At 37.4% G+C, this 13,238-nt stretch overlaps 2 protein-coding genes across 9 annotated transcripts; one reads left to right on the forward strand and one right to left on the reverse strand.

Moving 5' to 3' along the window:
- The first annotated feature begins 998 nt into the window (after positions 1-998).
- Positions 999-4,935, forward strand: LOC137717571 (protein ETHYLENE INSENSITIVE 3). 2 transcript variants are annotated; one of them, XM_068456980.2, is made up of 3 exons: positions 1,047-1,195; positions 2,366-4,264; positions 4,382-4,935. In XM_068456980.2, the coding sequence occupies exons 2-3, from the start codon at positions 2,557-2,559 to the stop codon at positions 4,438-4,440; spliced, it is 1,767 nt and encodes a 588-aa protein (XP_068313081.2). In that variant the 5' UTR covers positions 1,047-1,195; positions 2,366-2,556; the 3' UTR covers positions 4,441-4,935. The 2 variants fall into 2 exon arrangements, with proteins under 2 accessions (XP_068313080.2, XP_068313081.2); XM_068456979.2 differs by having other exon boundaries at positions 999-1,195; positions 2,366-4,935.
- Positions 4,936-5,638: 703 nt separating this feature from the next.
- LOC137717885 (uncharacterized) lies at positions 5,639-12,365 on the reverse strand. 7 transcript variants are annotated; one of them, XM_088698166.1, is made up of 16 exons: positions 12,148-12,365; positions 11,986-12,020; positions 11,386-11,505; positions 11,211-11,270; positions 11,018-11,119; positions 9,748-9,831; positions 9,549-9,667; positions 9,333-9,434; positions 8,913-9,029; positions 7,520-7,582; positions 7,353-7,419; positions 7,017-7,070; positions 6,840-6,929; positions 6,537-6,584; positions 6,389-6,427; positions 5,639-6,242 (listed from the first exon to the last, which is right to left on the reverse strand). In XM_088698166.1, exons 2-16 carry the CDS (start codon positions 11,995-11,997, stop codon positions 6,135-6,137), a joined length of 1,185 nt encoding a protein of 394 aa, XP_088554292.1. In that variant the 5' UTR covers positions 11,998-12,020; positions 12,148-12,365; the 3' UTR covers positions 5,639-6,134. The 7 variants fall into 7 exon arrangements, with proteins under 7 accessions (XP_088554292.1, XP_068313486.2, XP_068313484.2 ...); XM_068457385.2 differs by having other exon boundaries at positions 7,520-7,585; positions 12,148-12,363; XM_068457383.2 differs by having other exon boundaries at positions 7,520-7,585; positions 11,386-11,526; positions 12,148-12,278.
- Positions 12,366-13,238: the final 873 nt, after the last annotated feature.

Raw genomic sequence — 13,238 nt, forward strand, 5'->3', positions numbered from 1 at the left:
TTCGATGGAGACTCCCTTGCCCCCATTGCTGCAATGAAATAAACTGGGAGGATTACCCTCTGCTGGGGCCAATCATTAACGATGTTTGAGCTCTTGTTCAAGACTTCCCTCAGTATGATTTTTGCCATGTCCGACGGGAAGCAAACTAGGTGGCGCATAGGGTTGCAGTGCAGGTCTAGGTGTTCAGCAGGAAATGATGTGGTTTGAGAAACCACCAAACTTAGTACTGGTTTGGTATTGAGGTTATTTTATAAAAAGTAGGTATAAAAAAAAATTGAGCTTAAAACTGTGTTTGGTAAATACTTAAAAATAACTTATTTTCACAGTTTTGGATGAAAAAAAACTGAAAACATGAAGCAGCAAAAATGAGCTTATTCTCACAACACAACAGAAGCAGTTTTTTTTTTTAAAGCACATCAATACCAAACTAACCCCCTAACAAACTTGATTCTAGAGGATAGCTCAAGTTTAGCCTAATTTTCACCATTTCCAGGATAGCACCGACAATAGACCTTGCGGAAAAGAAATTTTTTATTGTGACCAGAACACGGGTAGTACATCACATGTTTTCATATAAGTGGTAGAAAATTATATTTTTTTAAGTTATTAATTTTTTAATACACATATCTCACTATTTATATAATAAAATATGATGTACCATCATGTATTTCGATCATATTCAAAAATCTCTCATTGCGTAAGGCTTCTTGGTGGCACGTCTCTTCTTCTTCACAGCTTTTGGTATTCTGATGTTAAGTCATATGCATTTTTATATATGTAAAACTTAAAATATAAGACAGAAATTATAAAAAGAAAATAATTTAATTTGACATATCGAATGGGGAGTGTAAATGATATCAAAGTGACATGTGGGCCGTCAAATTTAAACTTTATATTTAAAATTTAACATTTCCGTTGAAGATGTTATCTATTTATTCCGTATCCAGAAACCAAGAGTTTACCCCACGCCTTAACCACGGTTAAAACCTAACCTAGCCACTGTTGCTTAGACTTCGTATCCTTGTCCCTACGGGCTATATCCAGCCACCACTTTATCTTCTCTCTCGTTTCTTCTTCTCTCCCCTCTGACTAGAATAAAAAAAAAAAAATTCTCTCTTCTTTCTCTCTGTGAGCAATCAGAGAGTGCTTGAGGAGCCTCAATGCCTCCTACCAGCTCATGATTTCAATCAATCAGGTACCTTCATTTTCCGCTTTTTTTTTTTTTGAATTTTGAATTTTTTTAAATGAAAACTAGTTGTTTCATTTCTGATTGTTCTGTTTATTGGTTAGGTTAATCTGTTCTTGTCTGCATAATTAATAAATTAATATATTTGTTCTCAATTTTGTGACTTTTCAAGGTTTTTGATGGTTGATCTGTTTGCCTCTGCCGTATCTTACACTCTAGGGTTCTTCTCTTATTCATTTGCAAGTATATGCAATGGATTCTATCTGGGTTTTGTTTGGTGTTTCTTGCTGTTTACCATATTTTTTAATTTTTGGTTTGATTTTTATTTCCGGTTTTTTTTGTTTTTTTTTTTGTTGTGTTTAATATTTGGTTTTGCAAAATTTGGAAATGATATGTTTGGATCTGGATTGATTGATACGTAAACAACGTTTTGATCCGAAAAGACGGCTACTCGCAATTTCCGGGTTTATATTAAATGATGAAAACGGATTAATAAGTGAATCATGTTGCTTAGATAGGTGTTATGTTTGCTGTAAACCGGCGTATAAGCTATGTCAGTTTGTGTAAACAATAATAAAAGACCGGAAACTTGGTTCTGTCAATGCTCGTTAATACCGTGTTATTGTAAAGAAATTCAATCTGGAAGATGGTAGATCTGGAGGTGCTTGGCTCTGTTCTTTCAGCTTTAGTCCGTTCGCAGTTGCTGGGTATTACTTGGAACTTAAATTTGGTTTTTATTGCTAATACCTCGTGATTTTCATGATGCTGGTGGATATATTTTTCTTCTTTTTGTTGTTTTCTTGTTTTTTTTCTTGGATATTCGAGAACCACATCTTTTGTTGCTTGTAGTGATGATGTCCATGCGTTGGGATTATCTTTAGTTCTTTTATTTTCTTTTTCATTTTGTATGTGAAAACAAGGAGTTCCGTTACGTTTCTTTGTTTGCTTGCTTGAATTAGTTGCGGGTTTGATACCCTTCTAATTTATGGTAGCAGTTTCAACTTCTTTATTGTGCTACTTTTTACGTTTGTGATTAATTGTATTTATGAAATTATGTACTTTCCTTGGTTTTTACTTTCATCGAATTTAAGTCATTACTTGCTAGTTCATTGTACCTGATCTATGATCTGCTACAATTGTGGTATTAACTGAGTTATTTGAAATTTATTTCATTTGCAGAAAATTCGATTTTCTTTACTTTCGGGGTTTATCCTTTATTGGTGAACCTTGGCTCTCAGAAATTTTAAAGCTAATAACTGTGCACAAGATTGGAAATCTTCTACAGAGAGAGAAGGGCAGAGAAGTTTGGAAAAAAAAAAAAAAGAGAGAGAGAAGGGCGGAGAAGTTGACGTGGTTTGTATAAGTGCTTAATGGGGATCTTTGAGGAGCTGGGTTTCTGTGGTAATCTTGACTTTCTTTCTGCTCCATCTGGGGAAGGGGATGCAGCTCCAGAGCATGAACTAGAGGCGACAGTGGAGGAGGATTATAGTGATGACGAAACGGATGTTGATGAGCTCGAGAAGAGGATGTGGAGAGATAGAATGCTATTGAAGAAGAAGCTTAAAGAACAAACTAAGGGAAAGGAAGAAGTCGACAATGCAAGACAGTGTCAATCACAGGAACAAGCTCGGAGGAAGAAGATGTCACGGGCACAAGATGGAATCCTGAAATATATGCTGAAAATGATGGAAGTTTGCAAAGCTCAAGGTTTTGTTTATGGAATTATCCCTGAAAAAGGAAAACCTGTGAGTGGCGCTTCTGACAATCTGAGAGCATGGTGGAAGGAAAAAGTAAGATTTGATCGTAATGGCCCAGCTGCCATTTCTAAGTATCAGGCAGATCATTCAGTCCCTGGGAAGAATGAACACTTCAGTGCGGTGGCATCCACTCCTCACACCTTGCAGGAGCTCCAAGACACCACTCTTGGTTCACTTTTGTCAGCTTTGATGCAGCACTGCAATCCTCCCCAAAGACGTTTCCCATTGGAGAAGGGTGTTGCCCCACCTTGGTGGCCTACTGGTAATGAGGAATGGTGGCCTCAACTAAATCTGCCCAAGGATCAGGGTCCTCCCCCATACAAGAAGCCTCATGATCTGAAGAAGGCTTGGAAGGTTGGTGTTCTCACGGCTGTGATAAAGCACATGTCACCAGATGTTGCCAAGATCCGCAAGCTTGTTTGTCAGTCTAAATGTTTGCAGGACAAAATGACTGCTAAGGAGAGTGCCACTTGGCTAGCCATTTTAAACCAGGAGGAAGCTTTGGCCCGGAGGCTATATCCTGATAGATGTCCACCTCCATTTGCTGGTGGGAATGACTCTCTAGCAATCAGTGGAACTAGTGATTATGATGTCGAAGGGGTTGATGATGACGAAAATGTTGAAATAGAGGATTGCAAACCTCTTGTTAATCACTTCAACATTGGAGCCACTGGACAAAGGGAGAGGCTGGGACCTCAGATTAAGAGAGAGCTTATTGAGATCAACTCCGATTTTGGTCAAAAGAGGAAGCAGCTGGCTGAAGAGCCACAAATGATGTTAAATCAGAAGGTTTACACCTGTGAATATCTGCAGTGCCCGTATCATGATTATCGCCTAGGCTTTCTTGACATAACTGCAAGAAACAATCATCAGTTGAATTGTCCACACCGGAGTAATTCTTCACAAGTGCTTGGAATGTCAAGCTTTCAGCTTCACAATGAGAAACCTGTGAGCTTCTCTCTACCCATTGCTCAACAACCTACACCAGCAATTCAACAACCAGTGAACCAGTCAAGTATGTTCGATGATTCGGGACTTGGAATTCAACAACCATTGAACCAGTCAGGTAGGTTTGATGCTTCAGGACTTGGAATTGCTGAGGATGGGCAGAAAATGATATCGGAGCTTATGTCATTCTATGATAGTAATATTCAGCAGAACAATAACTGCAATCCTGGAAACCTCAATGTTATAGATGATCGCAATCAGCAGCAGGCGAACTATCAATTTCCAGTGAATGATAACTTCTTTGGTCAAGGATTGGACATAGGACGCAACATGAACATGTCGGAACCATCCCCCGTGCTTATGCTTCATCCAGGTTTGTCATCCCCGGAAGTTCAGTTTGATCAGTTGATAGCATTTGAGTCTCCATTTGGAAACAATTCCAGCGAAGATGTTGACATAAGATTTGACTCCCCCTTTCACTTGGCACCAGTTGGTTATAATGCTATGGACCCGCCGGTGAACCAAGATGCATCTCCCTGGTTCCCATGAAGTGGGGTTTCTTATATTAACTGCTCCAATCTGCGTGTTGGAGTTACGCTGTTTAGGTGAGAGCTTCTTTTCAAGTTTAGTTGCTCTTTTTATCTTTTGGACGTGTTAGATGTTTATATGACTGCTAATATGTTACATCCCAAATCTGTGTTTAGGGGTGGCGTGGGTGGGGTGGGGGTTGGTTTACACAGTTCTTGAGCAAATAGAGAAGCTTCGTTATGTTTGGCTGGGTATTTATCTGCCGGACTTGTTAGACGTTTAAAACCCTCGAGAACTTGGGGGTTTCTCGTACTGCAACTTTGTCATCTAAGTATAGGTATATATCTAGTTGCAGTATCGAGTAGAGCCAATAAAGGACCGGAAAACCCAATCTGATGTTCTGTGCTTTTGTCGAAGTGTTGGAAACATTTTTCCGGTTGCTAAAGTCGATGTTGGCATGTGGTTTTTGTAATGTATACACACAAGACATCTATATATATGGTGGTTTTTATATAACTAGCTGTACCTGTTGCTTGTTTCCTTGGAAGAGATTGATTTCAACTGTTCTTGCTATCAACTCCATTTATTTTGATCTGTTGCACAAAAATTCTACAATGCACGAGTCACCAGTGTATGGGATGCCCACCACTTCAATGGCCGGCTGGATTTCTGTGCTTTAAACCTGGAAAGGGATCCCTCCTAATCCACCAAGTTCAGGGATCCGGGCCGTTGAAATTTGATCAAACGACTATAAACAGGGATCCACTTTAAAAGTTATAATAACTTTAGTCGTTGGATCAAATTTCTTTGGTCTGGATCTCCGGACTTGGTGGATTATGAGGAATGGATCCGAAGAGGATCCCTTTCCTTTAAACCTCATACGTAGAGCTCATCATCAGAATGATACGCATTAGTAACGGCATCCGTTAGGAAATTCGTCTCCCTAAAAAACATGTCCGCCAAGAGATCGAGTCTAACTAGCCCAGTATAGTGTCAATAACAAGTTTGGAGTCACCCTGCCGTAACTTTCGCAACCGGCATCTAGTACCACCCAACCCAAGTTTCTAGTCCCCGCAACAGTCGGAGAACCAAAATGCATCTCTAATAACGAAACCGCGGCAGCATGATTATTTATAACATACCCATCAAAATTTATCATTACAGACGTTACGTGCCCCTAAAGATTTGTTTCTGTATATCAAAATCACGTCAATCGGTGTTGAGATATAATCTTATATCTGCATTTTAATTGAGATAAACTAACAACAAACAGACAGCGAATTCGCAGAACAAAACAGAAGCTCTAAACCTCCCCCACTCGAAATACTATTCCGAACAGCCTTACGCAGGTTATAGGTCTTCACACATCGACATGAAATTTACAATGAATGGATGATACAATCACAAACACGAAAGCCGGTCCTATCTTTCCTGCCTGGAGTACAACAATGCATTGTGTCACCAGGGGCCAGCTTTGCAACATTGGTGAGTCAATTTCACATCACAACTTCCATTCGGTCTTGGAATGTTTGTCGTCAGCTGTTTGATATGAATTTGCGTCACCACAAAAATCTATACATCGCTTGCAATGTATATCCTCACAGGCTAAATGTATGCACAGTTACGCTTTTCTGAGTTCTGTTGTCTGTACAAGGATGGCCATCGACCTTGCATGTTGCGCGATGGATGTCCTATAAATATAATTTACGCTCGCTTCAGTTTGTTGATAGTTGATACGGGTCAACCCAACATTTATCCTCCTTTATTGCAGCACTCCATCTTTCCTTAAAGATCTGCATGTCAATAAAGGACTGCATCCTAACCTGCCAACAAATAGCATTCGACCGATAAGTAGTTGCAAGCAATGTATATGAATTGATAAAATGTTTACATAGTCTACAAATGTGTATGGGTGTGCATGGAGGAGAAATACACGATTTTAATAGGACAGCAGTTTAAGAATGCTTACTTTAGATCGATCATTGACTTTATCCAAGGAAGATGGTGCCTGAAATTACAAATGATGAACTCACATTAGAACTCACGTTATAGGTCAATAAATAATCTAATACATTGAACGGAACAAAAAAGTACAGAAAAAAAAATGCAGAACACACCAATGCTTTCGAGTCCCCTTTCTGAGAAGGATCCGGGCCATTGGTCACCTATACAAGTGAACAGAAGGAAAAGAGAAAAAGGTCAGAGAATAATATGAACGTCAAAACCATAGACGAATTTATCCTGCTAGAACAAAATAAATAATCACGTTTGAAATGTTTAGAAACTGCATATTGCATCAATCCAAGTATTTCACACTAATGATGTTGCATCTGCTATAGATGTATGGAATAACAATCAAGACAAGCCTTCAACGTTACTATTTTAAATAGTTAAACGACCCAGGATGCCATGATGCTTGCCTTATTGCCATCTGAGACACCGAGTGTAGGAAGACCAAGATGAACTATATACTCTGCGTCAACCACACCAACGTTTTGAGTTCGATCTCCCTGAAACATAAAGTTCTGTTATCACAAAGTATGTGTGCACAATAACCAAGAGAATAAAAATAGAAGCTATAAGGCAGGAAAATTTACTTGTGCACAATAACCAAGCTGCACATCCAGGCCCCATGCATGTACCAGATCATTCTGTAGGGATAATAAATAATCACCAGAAAGTTCCTTACAAATAGTTCAAATTCTCCAAAATATGCTTCTGCGTTTAATGGTTGTTTCTATTACAAGGTATTCTGTTGTGTTTAAATTACATGGATCATTCAGCGTCACCATTAATGAAAAATTTGGCGGGCATAAATGATGAAATCTATTTTCACATACTCATCTATATAATGTCGTAAATAGTTGTACGCTACCAAAAATAAGTAAAACACTGCGAAGGTGGTTGGTATTGGTTTACTAAGGTTTATGTACCTGGATCATGTACCATACACATTGCCATGCAGATCTTGAGAATACAGGTGCCATCATTTCCACCCAACTGTTATAACAGAACATACCAAACACCCGAAAGGAAACTATTCAGAAAAATACTTTATCCGAGTTACAACACAGAAAATAGCGGACAGGAAGTTTCTTACCCAGCACAAGGAGGAGCAGAACTATGGTCGTCACACCTTGCACTGCCTTTATATTTATGAAACCTTCTGTTGAAAAATTAGGCGAAGATCGATCAAACTCAATTCTATGTATGTTTTGATATCCCAAATTGAGGAAAAGAAAATTTATAATAAGAGAAGTACAAGTTTATACAAAACCCCAAAATGGTTGCTATGCCAGAAAGCAATTGATGAAAGAAACCATAGCAACAGTAAGAGAACAGAAATCAACAGTACAAGAACACAAAGCAAATATATATGGTTTGGCCATTCCTCTCAATTCAACCGCAGTTCTCCCTCTACAAAACTCCAAATGAAATTTATGTATACTAGATAATTACACAGAAATTGCACAATGATTACCCATCGGGCCAGTCCTGATCTAAGCCAAAGCAGGTAACCAGAATGGAGAGGTCCTACAATATCCATTCCATCACTGAACTTATTGAATTCAACATATCACCCAACTTTAAACTAAAGAAAGTGTGCTACAATATTTAAAAGCGGTCTTATGACAATAGCTGTTACTGTACTGCAGAGCACTAAGATTTGGTGCATATTCAAGGAAATACAAATTTCTCTCTACACTGACGAGAAAACAGCCATTTCTCCGAAGGGGTGTAAATTTTATTGACTTATTAAATGAAATAACTTAGCCTCAAGTAAACCTGATGCCTTATCTAGTATGTTGCAGCAAGAGAGTAGAAATGATACTCCTTGGTCCTATAGGGAACTGTGACAATAGATTAATCTAACGGTTCAAGGTTTCATACTCTGTCATCTACCAAGGAAGCAAAAAACAAGTCAGTAGACCGTGTCAAGGATTTTAACCAATAGGGAAGGAGCAGCTGCTAGCTGTTAGTTATGGGTAGTCTGTGGACTTTTACATAGGGCAGTAAGAGAATAGTGAGCTACATATAATCCAGAATCCTACTAGTGTTTCATGGAATAAGTAAATACAGGATGAGGCCTCGTTTCAGAAGATCATTGACTTCCCTATACAATTCCTAGAGTGTTAGACAAAGAGTGACGTGTTGCTCAGCAACTTTTCTTCAAGGAGTTAAACAATATAATGCTTTTGTGTGTGTTAGCCTAGCTGAGCTGTAGTACATTACATATATTATTCAAGTAGGAAATTTAGTTTCTGAATTAAGATGCGGATGGATAAAAAGTGAAATTTTTATTAACAAAACCCCAATCGGCATTTGGCATTCTTGTTCCTCGACTTTCAAACAATGTATTTAGAGATTGGCACAACGTTTAAACCAAGGATGGAATCAAGGACGAAGAGTCCTAAACTACATTGGTCTCTACATATATTAGACAATGAAGTTACCACAGGAAATCCACATTCAAGAAAATATACTACACTGACCTGTGCACTTTTGATTTCTTCACACGTGCAGTGATTGGATGATACACCTCTGACTTGTCAGGATCAAGTGCTGGCTGTGATATTTCAAGTCCCTCTTCCTGAATAATGGATACATATCTGCAGGACATGTTCCAAACACAATGCATTACGTCTCTATGTGATATCAAATCAGTTTCCTATTTTCTTATCTGTGAAACATTACTACTGAATGACTTCGTGATTACAACATTTCATATTCCAGTTGCTACAATAGCTCTGCACCGAGTTTATAATTGAAAAAAACATATATTTTAATATTTGTGAATGGAGGGCTCTTATTTAGTTTTCATTTGGCATTTGTAAAGTCAAAAGTGTAAACGCATGCATAGGTGCTCATAATTCCAAGATTATTCTAAAAAAATAAAAAATGCCATTGGTTACCGTTTTGGGTTAAAATTCTCAACTCCAAGGTCCTCATCCCAAAGAAAAATATATTTGTACTCCGAAACTATATCTGGATGCAGGAAACGTTTGGCGAACCACCTATGTCATCATACAATATGTTTCATTAAAATGTTATCCACAAATGTATAGAGTATTCCTGCCCAGAGGTAACTAGCTACAGTTCAAGTGACCATGTGAGAGAATAACCTTTACCATTTTGTTTGATTCATCACAGACACGTGTATGGCACAATCACTCCAAGGTAAATCCCTCCATTTATCCACCGCACCATCATAATGAAAAAGCATAACAACAAAATCACTTGATAGAAACTGCAATACAACAGCAGATGTTTAAGATAATATGGATAGAATATTGTAATGTGAAGGGTATGAGCCAATTATATCACTACCTTTTTGGCAATTTTGTCCACTATTTCTTTCTGCCTTATTCCAACTGCAATTGCCAGCAAGCTCTTAGAAGGTTTTGAGTTTTCCTGAAACAAGAATTTTGCAAATTTTAGGCAGTATGAACACCCTAAAAGAATAAAAGAAACATATAAGCGCACAAACACCTTTTAATGTATACCATTGTAGATAATGAATATTAATAGGAATGAACCAGGTGGAAGCAAGAATTTACGTCCCTAAACTAGAAATTTCGAACTTTCTTATTTGTACAAAAAGTCCCAAAGAAATTCTATGGGGCTAATATTTTCATTTCCCATCTCATGGAAAACCCTTTTCGCTCCTCTTAGCCCTATCCCTCTCAATATTTTGCAGTCTATTGAGAATGATTTGCATCAAAGCAAACAGATGCAAGAGCATGTTTAATTTAATAGGACAGTAGATGCCACAAGCAATTTTGTTCAGGAAGGAAATAGAAAACACAACAACCAGTAAAGCAAAACCATTTTAAGCTGGTAGAGATGTAGAACAAATGCAAAAGGCATACAAAACAAATGCTAAGTTGTTTTAACTTTAAAGATTTGTTTGCATTCGTGCTTCTTTATTTCTTTCCCTCTCATCCCATCATTCTTCTTCATCCCTCATTTTCCCCATATCCGTCCCTCATATCTCAATCACAGAAAGTGAAAACTAAAACTACAAAAATGAATAATTATCAGACGGGGCCTTTTATCTGAGGTTGCTGAGCAAGGTATGATGAGAATTTGCATCTAAAACCAAGGTACGTTACCAAAATGAATGAGTAATAAGTACGTCGATAGTATACACCCACCAATATCCTAGAGAAAAAAAGGGACCTGCAACAGTTCATTTCATTTTAGAGCTATGTCTTCACATGTGAAATTACCATTTTGTAAACAACAACCTGCATTACATTGACAATGAAACTTACAATAAAACAATGTTCAGGACTTCAGACAGATGCCAAAGAAAACAAATTTCACTAGCTTTAGGACCATGTAAAATTTAACAAAACATGTCAATCCAATTAAGATGCTTCTTCTAGCTTACTACTATGCTCTCGACTTAGTTAAATGATACATAAAAGACACACAGAAAACAGGGGATAAAAAACTACTAAGCAACATGAACCCGTGCTTCTCATACAAAGGATAAGTATGCATTATCATTTATCAATTAACAAGAAAGAACTATATAGTTTCATAAATGGAATGAATCTAGTATTGAAGTAAAACTCGCCATAGCCTCGCGTACATTTTTCACAGATGAACCCCATAGAGGCAGCGGTTCCAAGTCAGATGTTTTGGCAATAATTCCTTCCGGTAATGCCTCACTCCCTGAAGGTTGGCAACGATTCTGAGGATGAAAAGGAAAACAAATTCAGCAATAGAAGTAACTTCAAATACCATAAAAAAAAAACACTTAATATTCCCGGTAAGATGCAAACCTTGCACGTATGAAAATTTGTATTCTGCCTATTGTAGACCACTTTCCATCTTGTTAATTTCTGCAAGAAAGATTTCCGTGACCATTTAATTGATAACAGGTAATACAGAACTTGCAGAACAAAAGTAAAAGGTGCACACAACTTGAAGAACAGAAAAAAAAAAAAACAGACATACTTCCTTGTACTCGTGAGCAATGGTTGCACCACCGATGAAGTAAGCCCCGCAGATCAAAGAAGCTAGAATGAAGAGACTGCAGTAGAATGACCTATTCTTCGGGTCAGACAGCGCAGCGGCCTGACAAAAACAATGAGGAAACTAGTCTTAAAAGTTAGTCACATTGTATCACATTTGATCCCATCAAGCCTTCAAGGGGGTCGATTAGCGATGAAGTAAGAACGAAAATAGGAGTCATTTCACTGCGCAACTAGCCATAAACATTCGTCCAGAATCCGAAATAAAATCGATACAAAACAATTCATTTCTTAGCCCAAGAAATTATTTTCAAGTCTCGGCAGTTAAAAGACAAGAAACAGTAAGTTTCCCCCAAACATTGTCGATAAGCAAACAGAGAAAAACAATTTAACCGATTCACCACTCCAATTTCAACATAGCAATACGACTCTCGCTATCCCCAGTAACTATTCAAGTTAATGTGCTGCAAGCCTACATCTTTAATCCAAGAGAATCACAACCCCGTCTCAAAACTCACAGTTAAGTAGAATCAAACAAGAGAGAGAGAGAGAGAGAGAGAGAGAGAGAGAGAGGGAGGCTTACAGGGTTGATCATTTGTGCTGCAACTTTAGGGAACTCTGAGAAGAAGAGGAAGAGGAAGAAGAAGACGAAGTTAAAAGGACAAGAATTCTGTAACACAAAAGTCTGAAAGTAAAGAAAGGAATAGGGAAGAAAAAGATGGAGTCTTTGGACACCCAAACATACAGTACAGTAATATGCCAAAAGACACGCGTGCCAGCCTTATGAAACGGTGTCGATATCCCAGAAGCAAAACACCCAACGCCTTCGCTTTTCAAATCAAAACCCAGTGAAGAAGCAGACAGAAAAGTTGGACACTGACGGAGACAGAGGACCGATAAATAAAAATAAATAAGTTTTTTTAACAAAATAAGTAATTGGAATTAATTATTGTATTGGAAGAGAAGAGAAGGAGACAAGGAAGTGGGTATAAATTAAATTAAAATAAGAATTGTACACATGCTAGCCATGTGCATTTTAATGTTTAAACAAAATTGAGAAAATGTTAAAATATAAAGTAGCCGTTAAAAATTTTCTATGATTATTTTAAAACGATTTTTCTTCGTTGAAAATGTTGTATTTTTTTTTATAACTGTTTCTCAATACTATTTTATTACTAAAGGATTCGTAATATGCAATGTATTGTCCTAGAGAGCGATGCTCTGCAAGTCGTTCAAGGGGTTGGGAGCTTGAGGAGGGGGCCATCCTCTTTGGATTTGTTGGTGGATGATGTCCGGGAGAGTCTGTGAGGATTTGGTTCCTCTACAATTTGTCATATTCGTCATTCCGCCAAAGGTGTGGCTCAGACTGGCCAAATTGGCCTTAGATTTTACTTCTAGTTTTCATTGGTTTGAGGAACCTCCAAATTTAATCTAGGATATCCTCTTTAAAGATTGTATGCCTTCTTCTTGATATGAACAAAATCGCTATCATTTCCTCTTTAAAAAAAAAAAAAAAAGTTTATTTTATTTGAGATAAATATGTGGAAGAAAAAATATAGGCTAGTGATATTATTTGGATATTATTCGGCTGTGAACCTTAAAAAAAATTAGTAAAATTATTTTGTGTTTAATTTACTATATTATTATTATTTTAAATATTTTTTTACAGTTTTTTTGTAGGGTCGTCAAAATTTTTGTTAATAAGTGGTTAGATATGATCACTTAGTATTACAGTCTAGTGATATTTTTTTTTACTCTCAAATTTGGTTCTTACTAAGACAAATTTAAATCGTATTATTGTTAACTCATTGTAAAACTAAACCGTTCACTTCCCTT

This window comes from Pyrus communis, chromosome 8 (genome assembly GCF_041283825.1).
Source record: "Pyrus communis isolate YQ-2024b chromosome 8, ASM4128382v1, whole genome shotgun sequence".
In the NCBI taxonomy this organism is placed as follows: Eukaryota; Viridiplantae; Streptophyta; class Magnoliopsida; order Rosales; family Rosaceae; genus Pyrus; species Pyrus communis.

Excerpts from the sequence above, each read along its gene's own strand:
- LOC137717571 (XM_068456979.2), top strand. The coding sequence starts at position 2,557 with ATGGGGATCTTTGAGGAGCTGGGTTTCTGTGGTAATCTTGACTTTCTT.
- LOC137717885 (XM_068457383.2), bottom strand. Across the intron at positions 6,930-7,016 it reads AGCTTGGTTATTGTGCACAA|GGAGATCGAACTCAAAACGT; the intron begins GTAAATTTTCCT and ends TTTATGTTTCAG. Across the intron at positions 6,428-6,536 it reads AAGGGGACTCGAAAGCATTG|GCACCATCTTCCTTGGATAA; the intron begins GTGTGTTCTGCA and ends TTGTAATTTCAG.